Source organism: Mirounga angustirostris, unplaced genomic scaffold (genome assembly GCF_029215605.1).
Source record: "Mirounga angustirostris isolate CCGP_5_RB_7025 unplaced genomic scaffold, mMirAng1.0.hap1 SCAF_1, whole genome shotgun sequence".
NCBI lineage: Eukaryota > Metazoa > Chordata > Mammalia > Carnivora > Phocidae > Mirounga > Mirounga angustirostris.
In genome coordinates this window covers 209,838,031-209,853,986 of record NW_026991709.1, presented here as the reverse complement: position 1 = coordinate 209,853,986, position 15,956 = coordinate 209,838,031, and the positions used below count along the sequence as shown (strand labels likewise).

At 57.1% G+C, this 15,956-nt stretch overlaps 1 protein-coding gene across 5 annotated transcripts in view; it reads right to left on the bottom strand.

Annotated features, from left to right (window-relative positions):
* LOC123834117 (rho guanine nucleotide exchange factor 18-like) overlaps window positions 1-15,956 on the bottom strand; it is a 53,126-nt gene that overhangs the window by 4,395 nt on the left and 32,775 nt on the right. The window contains exons 2-15 of one of the 5 annotated variants that reach the window (XM_045863078.3): window positions 13,968-14,106; window positions 13,042-13,154; window positions 12,744-12,884; window positions 10,994-11,244; window positions 9,922-10,047; window positions 8,308-8,425; window positions 7,171-7,419; window positions 6,194-6,270; window positions 5,485-5,663; window positions 4,639-4,730; window positions 2,532-2,714; window positions 1,278-1,415; window positions 789-910; window positions 66-122 (exon numbers count right to left, since the gene is read on the bottom strand). In XM_045863078.3, coding sequence (XP_045719034.1) covers window positions 66-122; window positions 789-910; window positions 1,278-1,415; window positions 2,532-2,714; window positions 4,639-4,730; window positions 5,485-5,663; window positions 6,194-6,270; window positions 7,171-7,419; window positions 8,308-8,425; window positions 9,922-10,047; window positions 10,994-11,244; window positions 12,744-12,884; window positions 13,042-13,154; window positions 13,968-14,035 — 1,914 coding nt within the window. In that variant the 5' untranslated portion in view covers window positions 14,036-14,106. Of the gene's footprint in view, window positions 1-65; window positions 123-788; window positions 911-1,277; window positions 1,416-2,531; window positions 2,715-4,638; window positions 4,731-5,484; window positions 5,664-6,193; window positions 6,271-7,170; window positions 7,420-8,307; window positions 8,426-9,921; window positions 10,048-10,993; window positions 11,245-12,743; window positions 12,885-13,041; window positions 13,155-13,967; window positions 14,363-15,956 lie in introns of those variants that run through there. The other 4 variants (XM_064571757.1, XM_045863077.2, XM_064571759.1 and 1 more) reach the window with 4 other exon arrangements.

Here is a 15,956-nt window from a genome sequence, read left to right as displayed (position 1 = left end):
CCTGCGCGAAGCCGCGTGCGCTGTGCATGCCCGCCCCTGGGGAGACGGCCGAGCCCCGGGCCTACCTCCAGCTCCAGGGCCGCGGGCAGCCGGCGGCCGGACTCCGCCCCCGGTACCGCCACCTGCGGAGAGCACGGGGTCAAACACAGACAACTAAGGACCTGCTTACTGTTGGCCAGACCCCCGAGTCTCGGTGTCTGGAAAAGGAGCGCACAGGGCGGCCTTCCTGGAGGCGGAGGGCAGCTGTTGCGGGCTCACGTGGGGCGGCTCGGGGGCCAGGCGCGCCGGGCCACAGCTCCCGGGGGTGAAGCCTGTGCGCGGGCTCAGGGGAGCCCGTGGGAGGCGGAGGTGAGCCCGACCCGCAGCCTGACCCCGCTCTGGCCCCGACGCCTGGTAAGCGTAGGCCTCCGGAGTCCGAGGGGCGGGAGCAGCCAAGTGCATCAGCAGGACAGACGTGCAGACTCAGTGCCCACGATCCCCGCAGCGCCCCTCGGCTGCTGATGCGGCCACAGCTCCCGCCCTGGGCCTGTTCCCCCCCCACCCCCCTCCTGGGCACCTCGTACCATTCCCAGGAGGTGCAGGAGGGAACATGGAGGTTCGCCTGCCCGCAGGTTCACCTGAGCTGAGATTCCTTCCCGGTACAACGGATGGCACTGGTCACTACACGTCCTGAGACGGCAAAACTAGACAACCCCAAACACAGAGCTGTCCACACGTGTGAACGCTAACTTAAAGGGCTTGGGCGGACTCTGTGCTTGGCTCGAGAATATCCCAAGGAAGCAACGTACTGCGGGTGGGGCGTCCTCAGAGGCCCCTGGGGTGTTGCTGGGCTTCGAGTCTGGGCTGCTCACCGGGCCTTGCCAGTCTTGGGAGCCGGGGTTGCTGCTGCAGGCCTTCTTCAAACTGCCATCTGAAAAGCCCAATCCAGGCGCATGAGGACGCCGCAGGTCCCACAGGGGTCCGGGCCAGGCCCCCCGCCCCCCAGACCCAGGTAGGAAATTGTGGCCGGGCTGCCACGCGGTATTTGAGACGCAGAGACCGGCAGGAGAGGGAAAGGCTGCCTGGGTGCTGCTGTCGGAGCACGACTGACAACACCCTGAAGGTTCCAGAACCTGACTAGAGGGTTCATACTCGTTGGGGGGAAGCAGCAGCAGAGATGTCCAGCAGCAAATGCCTCGGCTCTGCTGCTGGGAACGTTCCAAGGACCCGCACCACCTCTTGCTGCTGATCTTCCGGAGGGGCCCCGAGAAGCCCCAGGTGGACGCGGCACCACTCACTCTTGCCGGGGATGCTCACAGTGTCGTAGCCCCCAAAAGTCTCTGCCCTGCGGGGCAGGCCCGCGGAGCCTCCCCCGTCTTCCGCCTGGCCGTTGGCGCTGCCCAGCTGCCTGCAGATCAGGGTGTGGATGTCCTCAACTGTGGAAGGAGGTAGGAGGCACCGAGTCACGCCGTGGAGCCAGGCTGTGGGTGTCAGAGCGTGGCGGGGCCTGGGCACTCAGGCCCGAGAAGCCTGCAGGGCGTCGGTCATGGTCGTCGAATCCCCCGGCATGGGACTTGAGCCCCCTGACCCGTGCGTTCCCTAACTTCCGGTACTACAACCAGGACACGCCAACCCTTGTCTGCAGGACAGGGTGGACCACGGGGGCAGCGTGTGGGAGTGGATGCAGATGCCCTGGTCCTCGTGAACAATGCGGGCGTGTGCTTGTGTGTCGGCCGTCATACAGACGGTCTCTGGGGGCAGGGCAGGTCACACAAAACGCTCTAGGACAAACGGGCTTTGGCCAAGTGAGGAGGTGGGGAGAAGAACATTCCAGGCTGAGGCACAGGATACGAGAGGGTCCTCAGGGGGCCAAGAACAATGGCCACTGAAGAAATGCGAGGAAGCAGAAGGTCAGTGTGGCTGGAGGAAACAAGACTGAGCAGACGCAGAGTCCACAAGGGACCCCTCTGGTCTCCGTTCCCCTCACACTGAAGGAAAGGTCTGGAGGGCAGTAGCTGTCTCTCCCGTCTGCCATTGCAAGAGCGGGGCCAGCTGTCCTGCTGGACCCAACGAGCCCGGGCTGCCCGGCCTGCCACACATGGAGGGCGGGCCGTGCACTAGCCAGCGCCCTCCTGTGGCCACTGCGCTCAGAAGCCTCTTCCCGCCTAGACAGGGGGGCAGCCCACCGGGGTTGGGGGGGGCCTGGTGGGTCTAGGAGCCGTCTGAAGTGACCCACCACATGTGGACGTGTGCCTATTTCTGGGGACATCATCGGGGACCCACTTCTCAGAAAGGAGAACCTCCTGAGTGTGGGGAACCCGTCTTGGTGGACTTCAGATCCCAGGGGCCTAAGGTGGTGCTGCCCGGCATGTAGCGGGTTGACAGGGAGAAGGGGCTGCGAGTCTGCCGGGGGTGTCAAAGGACCTTCTGGCTCTAGCCGATGCCGGGGGTGGGGGTGTCAGTGCTGATCCCAGGAGGAGGGACCCCCCCGCAGAACTGTGGGGTGGCAGTGGGCCAGCGCCCAGCGAGGGCCCCCAGGCGTGGCTCCTTACTCTCACTCATGGCCGACTTGAGGATCAGCTCCCCCTGCATGGTCTCGGGGGGATCCCCTCCTCGGAAGAGGAGTCGCGACTGAGGGACATCTTCGAGCCCGCTCATCTCCGCCATCTCCAGGTAGATCTGCTGCTTCTCGCCAAGGCTCTGTGCAATCTGCTGGTCCTTCATGTTCAGTCGCTCTGCAAAGCCCCAGGAGGTGGGGGTTGGCCTTCCGGGGTCATCTTCCCTGGGGATCCGGCTCCCACCCGCAGACCACCCTGAGTCCAGCATCCCGCAGGGCAGGTGAGGGCACGGCCCTGTCTTCTGATCGTTTGCCCTGATTATAAAACCCAAACACCGTGGGGTGTGCGCGAGGACCAGAACAGGCCGGGTTATTAGTGTGGACCTAAGCGAGACTCTTACAAGACTTCGTTTTCTTCTCCTGAGACTCTTCCTTCAGGCATTTAGGCCACACTCCTTACAGGTCTCTGGGTTTTATGCTTTTTGTTGTTGTTGCTGCTGCGACAGCAACTTTCTCACCAGTGGCCGCCCAAGTATATACATCACGTTCGGCGGGACTACTGGGTGCCCTCACTGGTTCCAGTAGTTTTCTAGTTGATTCTATTAGATTTTTTAGGCAAATAATCATGTCACATGCAAAACGCACTTCTGTCCCTTCCCTTCCAGTCACGGTCTTACTCCCGTTTCTCCCCTTGTCACCCTGGAGGAAGCTGCAGGGTGCAGGGAATATGGCGGGAGGGGCTGGCCCGGCCTGGCTCCGGATTTTGGTGAGCGTCCCTGATGGTCCAGTGTGAAGGATGAGGCCAGCTTTTCATCCAAGATGGGAAAGACTATCTCCATAGAGAAAGTATCTATTTCTAACAGTAAGAATCCTGTCAGGATGAGTGATGAATAGACACTGTTGCCCCCTCGGAGACATATCTATGCAGGGCATGTGTTTTATTACCACCGGGCAGAAATAAAGAGTCTGAATGAACACTGCTTTAGCACTGTGCTTCCGGGGTCAGTGGGAGGTCCCTCCCACCCCCTTTCTTTTGGACATTTCTATTAATGAATAACCTCAAACACACCTCTCCCCACAAAGAGAAATAAAATAAAATATATACTACCTAATTTTATGTCCTTATGGCCTAAATGCTCCCTAATTGAAAATGAAATGACTCAGTTAGTGAGAGGCAAGAGGGAGGCTGATTGAGACCACAGAGTCCCCGGGACTGTTCTTGCTGATGACCTCACTGGATTCTCACAGGCATCTCTTAAACCGGGGAGGGGAACGGATAAGCCCAGGGGGTGCATCTTACAATGGAACAGTATTCGGCCTTAAAAGGGAAGCAAATCAACACACACTACAATGTGGCTGAACCTTGAACCATCCGGCTCAGTGAAATCAGCCAGACACAAGAGGAGAAACACGGCAAGACTCCATTTATACAAGATCCCCAGAACTGGCAAATTCATAGAAACCGAAAGATGAACAGAGGTTACGAGGGGCTGAGGGAGGAAGGAACCGGGAGTGACAGCTAACGGGGATGGGGTTTCTTTCTGGGCGCAAGTTGCACAGTCTTGTGATACAGACGACAAGCCACCGAATGGTGCACTTTACGTGGCTGAATAGTATTGTGTCCGAATTACAGCTAAATAAAGTAGTTAAAAACATTAAAACAGGGAGGAGGAAGCTGAGGTCCACAGCCAAAAAGCCAGGGCTGGTCTGGGTCTGCCAGGCTCTGGAGGGAGACTGTGGGGTCCTGTGCTATCCAAGTCCCCTTGGGGTTTTTACGTTTGTGACCTTGGACACCTACGGTGAGCTCCTTCCCGCACAGGGACCGAGGGAGGTGGCAGGGTGTGTGGCAAAGCCAGAGCGTCTGGAAACGGCTCAGGGGCCCCGAGCGCCGCTATCTCAGGACAAAGCGTAACCACAAAGGCTCCGCAGGGCTGCAGGACGTGACATGGGCCACAGCGAAACGCCTGGTTGCTCGGGTGGAGCTTTGCTCCGTGGCCAACCCCAATGGGACAGGACAGAAATGTCGCTGGCGGTCTCCCAGGGCCTTCTCACCATACGGGGGACACGCTGTGGGCACGGAGGTCCAGACAGACTCCCCTTACCTTGGAAGTCCCTCAGCCTCAGGGCGCGGGCCTCGAACACCTTCTTCTCCTCTTCGGCCTCGCTGAAGGGCCCCTCCTCCTCGTCCGGACAGCTGCAGGGAGAGGGGGCAGGTGGGCAACAACGCTTCACGGGCAGGTGGCCTCGGCGATGAGCACTGAGAGCTCTGTTGGCAGAAGCCACTGCTCAGAGCGTCTCGTCCTGTGGGCAACTGAGCTTGTTAATGGCGCGGGAGAAACACGAGGGGGAAGAGGAAGGCAGCCATGGGCATTTATCCTGTCCTCAGGTGTCCACACGTCACCAGCCGTAGATTCCATGCCTGGCCACCATGTGGGGGAGGAGACTGAGGACAGCTCATTTCCTGGGGACCTGCAGGACTGAAACTGAGCATCGAGCAGGTTCAGGAGGCTTCCAGGCATAGAGAGAGGGAGCATCAGGCTGGCTGGGGTCCCCAGGGGTCCCGTGGCCTGAGGAAGGAGGGCAGGACACCATAGCCTCCTCCAACAGGTCCGGCCCCCGGGTCAGGTGTCACTCACTATCCCACTAGTACAGAAGCGTAGAACAGCCTGGCCCCACACCCACTGACTAGCAACATCTGGGCCTTTTTAGCACCTGACAGGGTTGAGCTGTTGCCGGAAGGAGCCAAAATGGGGCCACGTGTTCCCTTTAGCTGAGGATGGACAAGGCACGAAGGCGGAATGAGGGAGAGGAAGAGCAGAGGGATCTCCTGCCTACCTGTGACCTCCAGCACTCTCTCGGGTACTTGAAGGTCACAGCTGCTTTGCCCACTGTCAAAGCCAAGGGCAAAACAGCTGGGGGGAGAGAACGCCCACATGGGCCCTTCTCACCTCTCAACGGCCCTTCTGATGTGGGCCATCCAAGTGTTCCTCTCCTCTTTGGAGCTGGTGTAGATCTCGTACATCTCAGGCCCTTGCAGGGAGGCGCTGATCAGAAACATGGCTTTCTCCTCGTTGGCCACCTCCCTCACAATGAGCTTTTGTAACAAGATGACCGGGCGCTTCGAGTCCTGTGTGGGCAGAAGGTGAGGTGGGGGGAGGACCCCTTCCACCCTGCTGCATCTGAGCAGGTATGGAACCGAGAGTCTGAGGGGAAGGGGGTGGTGGGGGACACGTGTGCCCCCTTTGTTCTCAAATAATTCAGAGCAGAGATATTTGCCATCTGGGGGGGAAAAAGACCCTTTTGTGATTATTTAGAGATGGGCCTTCACAGAGGTGATTAAAGTAAAATGAAGTCATTAGGGTGGGCCCAGTCCAGTATGACTGGTGTCCTACTCAGGAGAGGAGGCAGGACAAGGAGTCAGCTGGGGCCCCCGAGACCCTGAGCCCCGAGAGAGGAAGAGCCACAGAAACGTAAAGGCTGAGACTGGACAGGATGTTAGCACGAGCCCCTGAAGCCTCCCCAGGCAACCAGACAGGACCCCCCGGTCTCAGAAAATTTGACTCCTGCCTTGCCAGAACCTTCTGGGCCCCGGGCGGCAAGCCCCTAAGGGTCCCTAAGGCAGGCAGGACCCTTCGTCTGAAGAGACAGGACACCTACCACAGAGGCAAAGACGTATTTTTGATCCTTTTCTTGTAGCAGCAAGAGCACGTCGGTTAGCAGGACAGCAAGGACATCTAAGGAGAAAGCACAGAAGGAAATGTCTCATGAGGTCGCAGGGACACACGGGTCCTGCCAGGCAGACATAGATGCATCCCGGGGAGGCTTCGGCCCCAGGGGAGGGGTCCTGGTCACCCAGCGCAGTGCCGTGAGGCTCCTCTGGGAGCCTGAGGGTTTCCGTCTACCTATTTTCTCTTTTTTTTTTAAAGATTTTATTTATTTGACACAGAGACAGAGACAGCGAGAGCAGGAACACAAGCAGGGGGAGTGGGAGAGAGAGAAACAGGCTTCCCGCCGAGCAGGGAGCCCGATGCGGGGCTCGATCCCAGGACCCTGGGATCATGACCTGAGCCAAAGGCAGACGCTTAACGACTGAGCCACCCAGGCGCCCAAAAGATGCTGATGTTAACGGACAGGTGAGGATGTTTCCAGAAGCTCATGAAATGAGCCAGGAAACTCAGGGTTGAGTCCCGAGTGCTCTCTGGTCTGGAAGTACACTGTGGATTTTGGAGGTGGGGCTCGAAGGACACCCCGAGCAGTGAGGGGGATGCTCGGGGACACTGAGGTCAGCGGTCCGGGTGGTGCGTCTACCCACACGGGGGCCCTTCAGTGGCTGCTTGTTTGGTATCCCGGGGCCTCTGACAAACCTGGGGTGTCCCGATGCCTGGGGTTTCTGCTCAGGAGTCAAGGGCTCAGTGTGATCTAGTGGCCCTCCTGGGGGGTGCCACAGCGCCTCAAAGCTCGAGAAAGAGGGTGCTGTCTCATCCTTCCCACGCTCCTGCCTGCCTGTCTCATTCTGACTCGGCGTGCGAAGCCCCTTCGGCCCCGGCGCAGCCAGGCCTGCACCCGCTCATGCAGAATGGTGCCGCTGATCCGGGAGGGTCCCCCCCGAGCCGAGGCGAGGGACAGGCCTTTACCTTTCAGGCGCCCCGACGTGGTCTTCCAGCACAGCGTGCCCTCCAGGTGGAGCCGCCGCTGCAGCATGTCCTCCTTGCGGAAGGTCAGCCCGTTCTTGAGCTTGCTGGAGGACTTCAAGTCCATCTTCCCCGCGATCTCCCGGAGGCGCTGGCCCTTCTCGGACTCGCTGACCTTGGCATCCACTTGGGAGATGATGTCCTTGATGAGGTTCAGGGCCTGGGTCAGGTCTCTGTAGTCCTCGGTGCCAGCTGCCACACACAGCAGACTTAGTGCTTCCCTTCGCCCCTTCCAGCAACCCAGTGCAAGCGGACACGCGCCGGGGCCCGGAGGGCTGTTCCCTGAAGCCACTGCGCAGAGGGCCCTCAAGAATCCACCTTCCAACTCGGATCTCCGGAGACGTAAACGCTTCTCCAAATGAAATGCGGCAGCCCGGCCTTTGGTTTTTGCCAAGACAGAGCTTCCACTGAACGCAATGAGAGCCCTGCACAGCCCTGCTCTCCATAAAACACTCCCTCCTCCTCCCAGGGCCCGAATCTCCTGGAGGTGGTGGAGGTATGGTCAGGTGTGGTCAGGCCCTGGCCTCTGAGAACTCTAGGCTGGGCTGTGTGCCCTGTTTCCTCCACCCTCCAGGTTCCAGGCACGTGGCATAAAGGCCATCTCTGTGTCTGGATCAACATTAATGTACTCCCCCGATAATGACCCAGGGCCTTCTTTGGCCCTGCCTGCGGGGTAATAGTGGGCAAGTAAGACCTGGCACCCCATCTTTCTTGGGTCGGAGACCCCAGCACTTAGCACGAACCCAGACAACCAGGGACGGAGCACAGAGGGGCGCTTATCCAATCCACTGCTAAAACGGGGCAGAAAGAGACCGCCCCTCAAAGCAGCAACCAACGGGCAGGGCAGCGAGGAAAGCTACTTTTTTTTTTTTTTAAAGGTTTTATTTATTTATTTGACAGAGAAAGACACAGCGATAGAGGGAACATAAGCAGGCGGAGTGGGAGAGGGAGAAGCGGGCTTCCCGCCAAGCAGGGAGCCCGATGCGGGGCTCGATCCCAGGACCCTGGGATCGTGACCTGAGCCGAAGGCAGACGCTTAGCGACTGAGCCACCCAGGCGCCCTGAGGAAAGCTACTTTACCTTCTGTGTTCTGAATAATGCGCTCCACCAGCACAGGATACTTGGTTATGCGCTGAGTGACCAGAAGGATACACTCCTGCACGCCAAGCCGCCTCACGATGGAGAAGTTGCCGATTTTCTATGACATGGAAAACAAAATGCCCTGTTGGCATCTTAGCTTGTGCCAACCCAGCTGGAGGCTTCTCCCTTTCTCAGCTCAGCAGGACCTTTTCTTTTCAAAAAAAATATTTTTTTTTTATTAAGATTTTTTATTTATTTGCGAGAGAGAGAATGAGAGGGAGGAGGGTCAGAGGGAGAAGCAGACTCCCCGCTGAGCAGGGAGCCCGATGCGGGACTCGATCCCGGGACTCCAGGATCATGACCTGAGCCGAAGGCAGTCGCTTAACCAACTGAGCCACCCAAGCGCCCAGCAGGACCTTTTCAAGCGTTCAGTGGAAGTAGGGCCTTGCCTGCTGTATGTAGAAAGGCCACAGAAGTAAAGGCAGCCCCCCCGCCCCAAGTAAAACCCATTAAGAAGAAACCAGAACCAGCCAGGGAGGTGGGAGGGAATCACCTGGAGAGCTGTGTATCGCGGCTGTGTGCACATCCCCCTCCACCCCGCATATCCACACACGAAAACCCTGACTGACGCTGTCAGAACCCTCTGGAACTACACTGAGCCTGTGCCCGAGTCAGCCCCCTGCTGGCTCCCGATGCACACCTCTGGCTCAGGACCCAGAAGGCCGTCATCCAAAGCCATTTCTCTGCAGGGCGGAGAGCGGTTTCCGGTACCCTCCAGAGCATTCCACACATTCCGCTTCCCTGCTCCCCCTGCACCCACACACTCCAGGAATGCCAACAATTGTGAGAGCCACTTCTGAGCAGGACTGGCAGAGCACTGCGGGGTTTGCGAGCTTCCAGGGCCAACCCCGGAGCGACCCTCTCCCTTTTATGTCTATCCACTGCAATGGTAAGGGAGCAGAATTTGGAAACCTGTCCTTCGTAACTCTGGACCGTTAGTTATTGGCTATCGCTTCAAATTAAAGTCCCCGGGGACCAAGCAGCGCTGACAGGGCGGCTGCAGGACTCACGCCGACAACCAAGTGGCCTTGACCCAGGTATGCTTTCGAGGATGCCGGAGGCAGGGCCTTGCCCAACCTGGTGGACTCAGGCTGGATGCTACGTTTTCGGGTCTGGGCTTTGAGCACCTGCACACTGTTAGGCAGAAGGCAGGTGGGGGTTATTTCGCAGGCCCGGGGGAATGGGGGGGGCAAGTGGGGACCGGAGTGGGAAGGAGGCGAGGGAGGGGCAGATGCCAGGGCAGGTGGCCCCGTGAAACGACACTGTGTCCCCTCGGCAGTCTGAGGAATGAGAGCCAGCAGGCTCCACGCTAGGGCCTGCTGGTGCAGCCGAGAACGAAGGTGTGTTTTGCTTTGTTCTACATCTGGACTTCCCTGATGTGTTCTGAACAGGTTCGTGGTGGGAGAAGGAAACAAAAACCTGAAAATCGCTGTTTTATAACAGGTACCTTATAATCTTAAGCTCTCCAGAGCCTATAGTCCTGTGGAAAACAGCTTCCAGCAAAGAGGATACATGTTTTAATTAAGAAAATTTCTTTCTTTCTTTTTTTTTTACCTTGATCAGGCTTTGAAATTTCTTGTTTTGCTGCAGCAGCAACTTGTAATGACTGACGGCCTCATTGTGGCCACTGCAAAAGACACCGTACTTTTCTTTCATTCTGTCCCCATTTTCGCCGGAGAACTGCAGAAAGACAACAGGGATGTTAGTGGAAAGGAGCAGGGGAACCGCCAGGGAGTGCGCTCGTCTGGCTCAGCTGACTCTGCTAAAACACGTCTCCAATAAACCTGTGCCTCCGCTTTCTTAGAATCTGACAAGCACTCAGGCAGGGAAATGCTTCAGTTCCGGGCGGGGGCGGCGCTCTCGTCACGAGGTACAAGAAGGAAGACAAGAAAACTTTCTAATGGGCTTTAGCTGTAAAACTTCCTGCAGTCCAAGAAGGAGAACGTTTATGCTGAAGAATGTTAGAAATATTTAACAGCTGGGCCCCTGGGTGGCTCAGTTGGTGAAGCGTCTGCCTTCGGCTCAGGTCATGATCCCAGAGTCCTGGGATCGAGCCCCGCATCGGGCTCCCTGCTCGGCGGGAAGTCTGCTTCTCCCTCTCCCTCTGCCCCTCCCCGATAGGACGCTCTCTCTCTCTCTCTCTCGCTCTCTCGCTCGCTCAAATAAATAAATAAAATCTTAAAAAAAAAAAGCAAAAGGGGCATTCTTTTAATTAACTCTAATGAGCTGACTCTGGATGCCTGGAGCGCTCTGAGGTCAGACAAGGGGTTCTGGGCCCCCTCTGTCAACCTTGGCCTAGGCTCGGACTTCGACTGACTCAGAAGTCAATTCAGGGCTGGCACCCTTTACCACAGGCCTGCTTCGAACAGCCAAAAACACGGAGGTCGAACCAGAAAAACAAAAACAAGGGGCCCAGCCGAGCAACCAAAGAGCAGCCCAGAGCGCGACGGTGGCGAGTGTCTGCGCAGGTGTGTTCGGCACTTAGGCCTCTGTATTTCCGAAAGGCCGGGGGCCGCGGTCCGCTAGAGGCTCTCGATAAACAGAGGCCATGTTCTTTTCACGCCTGCATGGAACAGAGACGAGGCAGGGGCTCCCCCAGGCCCAGTGGCCGTGCTGGCACGCCCACCTGCTGCACCAGGAGGTCCCCGATTTTCTGGATGACGTAATTGCGGGCACTGCCCTCCTCCAGGGACTCCTGGCGGCGCTCCTTCAGCCGAGACAGGAAGTGGCTGTGCATGTCGAGCAGCTCGTCCACACACGGGAAGAGGCGGCCGATGGCCTTGCTGCTGAACTGAAGCTCATCCTGCAGGGCCCTGGAGTAGACCTTCAGCATGATCTTGAGAGTCCGGACGTGGTGCACCTCCGTCTGCACCAGCTCTGCGGGGACACGGACCGAAGGACTGACCCGCTTCGCCCCTCCAGCGGCCCACGACGGCACGCGTGCGAACCGCCTGCCCACCGGGCGCCTGGCTGGCTTCTCCCAGCTCCCCACCGAGGCCCTTCCCCTGGTGGTCTTACTGCCTGGGGGGCGGGCCTCCCATCCCCCCGGGGCCCCAGTGTAAGGGAGCAGCAAGGGCTGGAGTGACTCAGGCTGTGTCCTGGGACCTCCCATCCACAAGAGGATTTCAGGCCTGAAGACATTTCGAGGCTGTTTTAAGCAGGAAGATTGTTCTGGTGAACACCACTCCTTGGGATGTGAAACTCACACGCCTGTGCAGGCCAGTGACCAGACCCGGACTATAACCGATGAAAAAGCAGAGTTCAAGTGAAGAATTTAATTCTCTGGTAAAAGGCAGGGACAGATCAGGTTTCGTGTTGGAGTGTAGCTGTTGTTCAAATCAAGGCCTGGAAGCGGCTAGAGACCAGACACAGGTCAGCAGAGCCAGGCCTGGGGCCACCAGCCATGGGGGCCGGACGTGGCCTGTGTTTGCCCAGAGGGTGAGACAACCTGGCAAAGGGCTGCCCGGATGGAAGCATCCAGCCCGGTCGTCTCCATCCCTCCCTGCAGGATCTCTGCCCTGGGCCCGGAGCCCTGAGGCAAAGCATCCATAGGGTTCTCCTTCTGCCCACACCCCAATCTACTCCGGCCTGGGCAGAAAGCTCAGAGTGTGAAACGTGGAGGGACGCAGGGGTCAGTGGACCCCAGTGGAAAGTGAAGACACTGATATGCCAGAACCTTCTCACGGAGCACCGATGAGGGACAGAAAATATCTCCTGGGGCGACAACACTGTCAGTCTTGGGGAATGATTCCCACGGAGAGAGAATCATAAGAACAAGTAAGGGCTTTCGGGAGAGAAAGGCCTCAGATTCCAGTGAGGGTGTCTTGGGCCTTTGTCATCCTGCTTATGGGGGTCCAGAGGCCTGGAGGGACATACGTGGGGCCCGCAACATGGCACCTGGCCCGGGGATGGGCTCTGTGTCCGAAAGCTATGGTTTGCACAGTGACTTGTAACCTCCCATCTGAGGAGAATGGCTGCCCACGGCCAGGGCGTCCACCCTGGAGCCAGTGCTTTGTCATATGCCCCCCAAGTCCCCTAGTCACAGCCACCCCAGACCTGTCTGTGGTCACCACGGATGGCTGGGATGGGCCCAGGATAGTCTTCTCTCTCGGGGTCACCAGCAGGGTCAGGATGAGTCAGGACTGGGCGTTCAGCCACACTCGTCCTCAGGGACAGGTTCTCACAAAGCCCTCCCAGGCCACCTCTTCCCTCACTGGGAAGGCAGGGCTGCCCTGCGGAGCAGGTGGAGTGGGCCCCATAGTCTCAGCGGGGAGCCTGAGGTCTCAGTGGAGCCCAGACTCCTAGGTGCAACCAATCAGAACAAAGGCAGAAAAGAAGCAAGTGGAAGGTCAGTGTGACGGCACAGAACTTCTTACCATAGAGCACATCCTGCCTCTTTACCACCTCTTTCTTTTGTTTCTTTGCGTATGCCGCGTCCACGGAAAGGCTCCAGGACTCAGCCTCGAAATCGCGGGCGTCCGCCTCGATCTCACTCCTCAGCGAGGCTGTGCAGGGGTCTGAGGGGGGAGTAAGAGGTCGCTGCTCAGGGCCGGAGCCTCGCTGGCTCTGGGCCGCCCCAGCCAGCGTCCCATGGACACACGGACGTGGGTCCCAGCCCTTCCCAGTGTGGGTGGAGACCGAGGGACATCCGTGAAAGAATCGAGGGGACTGTACCTTCTACAAAAATGGGCTCGGCATTCGAAGACGTAAGTGAGAGAGAGTCATCAGCTGCCTGCTTAAATTTTAAAAATACAGAGTCGGCTTCATCCATCTCTCCTGTGACTGGTCTAAATAAGAATCATAAAAACAATTATTCTAAAAAATTGAGTTAAACACACACACACATATTCCATGAAAGCAAGTCTATCTGAGAACTTTCTGGATTTCAATATAAACTTTATCACAGATCATTTGTAAAAATTAGGAGACTATCTGTCCACATCACATCAGGACTTCCTCCATCATAACTAACTTCAATCCAACATCCAGGCACGTTCTAAGGGTGTGTTAAATTGTATGCTTCCTTTAACGGCCACCAGAGCCCACTGGAGCCCCTGGACTACTTTCTACCAAGAGTTGGGTGGACACAGCCACACTCAGTCGAGGGTGGAGGGAGAGCCCTTTCTTAGTGGAAGAAGATAATCAGCCCCTTTCCCCACCAGCCCGTAGAAGGACCACCACAAGGACATTCGTTAGCGTTAGGTTTTCCACCCGAACACTGCTGAGTAGAGGATTACGGGAACCACCTCCAAGTCCTTAGAGGACAAGGGTAAGCCATAAATAACGGGATGCTACCTCCATGGCAACCTCAGTGGGACTTCTAGCATCATCTCCAGCACAGACAGGAACCCTGTCCAAGGGCCCTTCGAGAGTATAAAACAAACTGGCTCCCAACGGCCAAGTACGCCCAGAACACACGGGGTTTCAATAAAGAAGAGGATCGAATCTCCGAAGCAAGTGTTAATAGGAATTTCATGGTGTGGCTGGGGGCCAACGAGCAGGTTCACACGGACCTGAGGGTCTCCCTTCGGAGAGCCACATCCTGCTCCCTCCCTCCCTCCCTCCACGGGCACCTGGCGCAGGGCCAGGACCCCACTTACCCAAGCTGCGTCCCCGTTCCCGCCGGGCTGGGTGCTGGCTGCGGACCCCCCTTCTGTGAGACCATCATGCCGACATTCCTGGACAGGGCTGGGCTGCCATCAGACAAGAGGGTGGCCCTCGGGTGTTCCTTCAGGGACGCTGCGACAGAGGCAAACACAGAGTTGGTGCTGAGAAAGTGGGCAGGGTAGCGGAGGTGGCCTGTCCGAAAGCCCCGTTCCGACTGTGGCCGCAGCACGGACAGGATCTTGGAGGTCAGCAGCTCGTTATCTAGAAAGACATTCTCGCTCCATTTCCGAGGAAAAGAGCTGCAGAAAGACAGCTCGGGGTGGCCGCGGAGCGTGCTGTCTCTGTCACCGCTTTTGGAATGCGTGTTCCCCATGTTCACGATCGCGGCTCCGAGACCCAGCGCGCTGCGAGGCCGGGCCGTGCCGTTTTTATACCTCCGTGTGATCCTTCTAGAAATGTAAAGCTGCGTCTTCTCCTACTGTATTGGCTGAGACAGCGGGTCTGGAGGGCAGGAAATTGGTCCCCACTGTGACCATTTAGTTGGAAATCGCACAGTATCTTCTTCTTTGGTAAAATAACAACAACAACAAAAAATCCCGACACCCCTTCCATCTTGGCAGGGGGTAAAAAAGCAGAGAGGAGTTTAGATTCACTGTCAATAATCTAAGATCACTAAATAGGGAGCTCTGTGCTTGGTGTGGCTCATGTCGACATCTCTCCCTCTCTCTCTCACACACACACGACTGTAATTAACCTGAGATCAGATGTCAGGATGACTCTGAGACCCAGAGACCACAGGGCATGATGTACGGCCACATACGCCCCTGATCCTAAGTACACTAATAGAATCTGAGCACCACAGTGGACAAGAGGGGCTGATCCTATTTTATACAAGGATTGTAAGCCAACCTAAAACACATCGGGGGCTCCAGAGGGTTCTTCGCACTCCTCCGCTCATTAAGGTAGGAACTGAGATAGTGGGACGCGTGTATGCTCTGATCACCTTTCCCTCTGATGGAAAGATGAAACTCAGAAAGCCAAACTGTCACCCTCTCCAATTTGACAAATCCAGTCTGGTTGGGACGCTCTGCCTGGCTCGCTCATTCTCAGGGTGAAAACCACACTCGAAAGCGCTCCTCCAGGCAAGGATAACCAGCAGCGTTAGGACGAGATCTGTCCACTAGCCTTTCCGACCTGGCTCCTGGGTCCCCAGTGCACCCACCCATTTCTGTCACACAGGTAAAGCAGTGGGGACTGTGGTTCTCTGCAGCATGCAGACCATCACCTTTGGGGGCGGGGGTAAGGAACCAGCACTTGAGGAAAATGAATGTACTTCTCTCAAGAGCTTTTCTGGGGAGTGGGATTCAACATTCTGAGAGGTTTTTTTTTTTTTTTAAAGATCTTATTTATTTATTTGAGAGAGAGAGAAAGAGCACAAGCGGGGGCGTGGCAGGCAGAGGGAGAGGGAGAAGCAGGCTCCCCCTCGGAGCAGGGAGCAGCAGGGCTCGATCCCAGGACCCTGGATCATGACCTGAGCCGAAGGCAGACGCTTCACCGACTGAGCCACCCCCAGTCGGGGCCTCCCGACTTCTCGTGAATCTTAAACGATTTCAAAATAAAAAGCTGCAGCTGATTCTCAGTATTCACTGTCACGATGGTCCGTAAAGTTGCAGTGGATACTGAAATTAGCCAGTGCCGCATCACTGCTCCTAGCGGAGACCCAAAGTTGTGCTTCTGGGAGCTTCTGCCTACACTTCCATCAACCCATCCATACATAACCTTGTTTAATGTGTGTTTCTCTCGAAAGACACCTTATTTAATATATACTACTGATCTATTACCATTGAACTCATGGTCACTAGGACTACAACACAGGCCTGAATGGAGCGTATCTAACACGTGGCTCTTCTCTGTCCGAGGCTTCACAGCCTTCTTGCACGTAGTAATGCCACACGGCCCTTCAGCACAATGCTTGGGGGCCA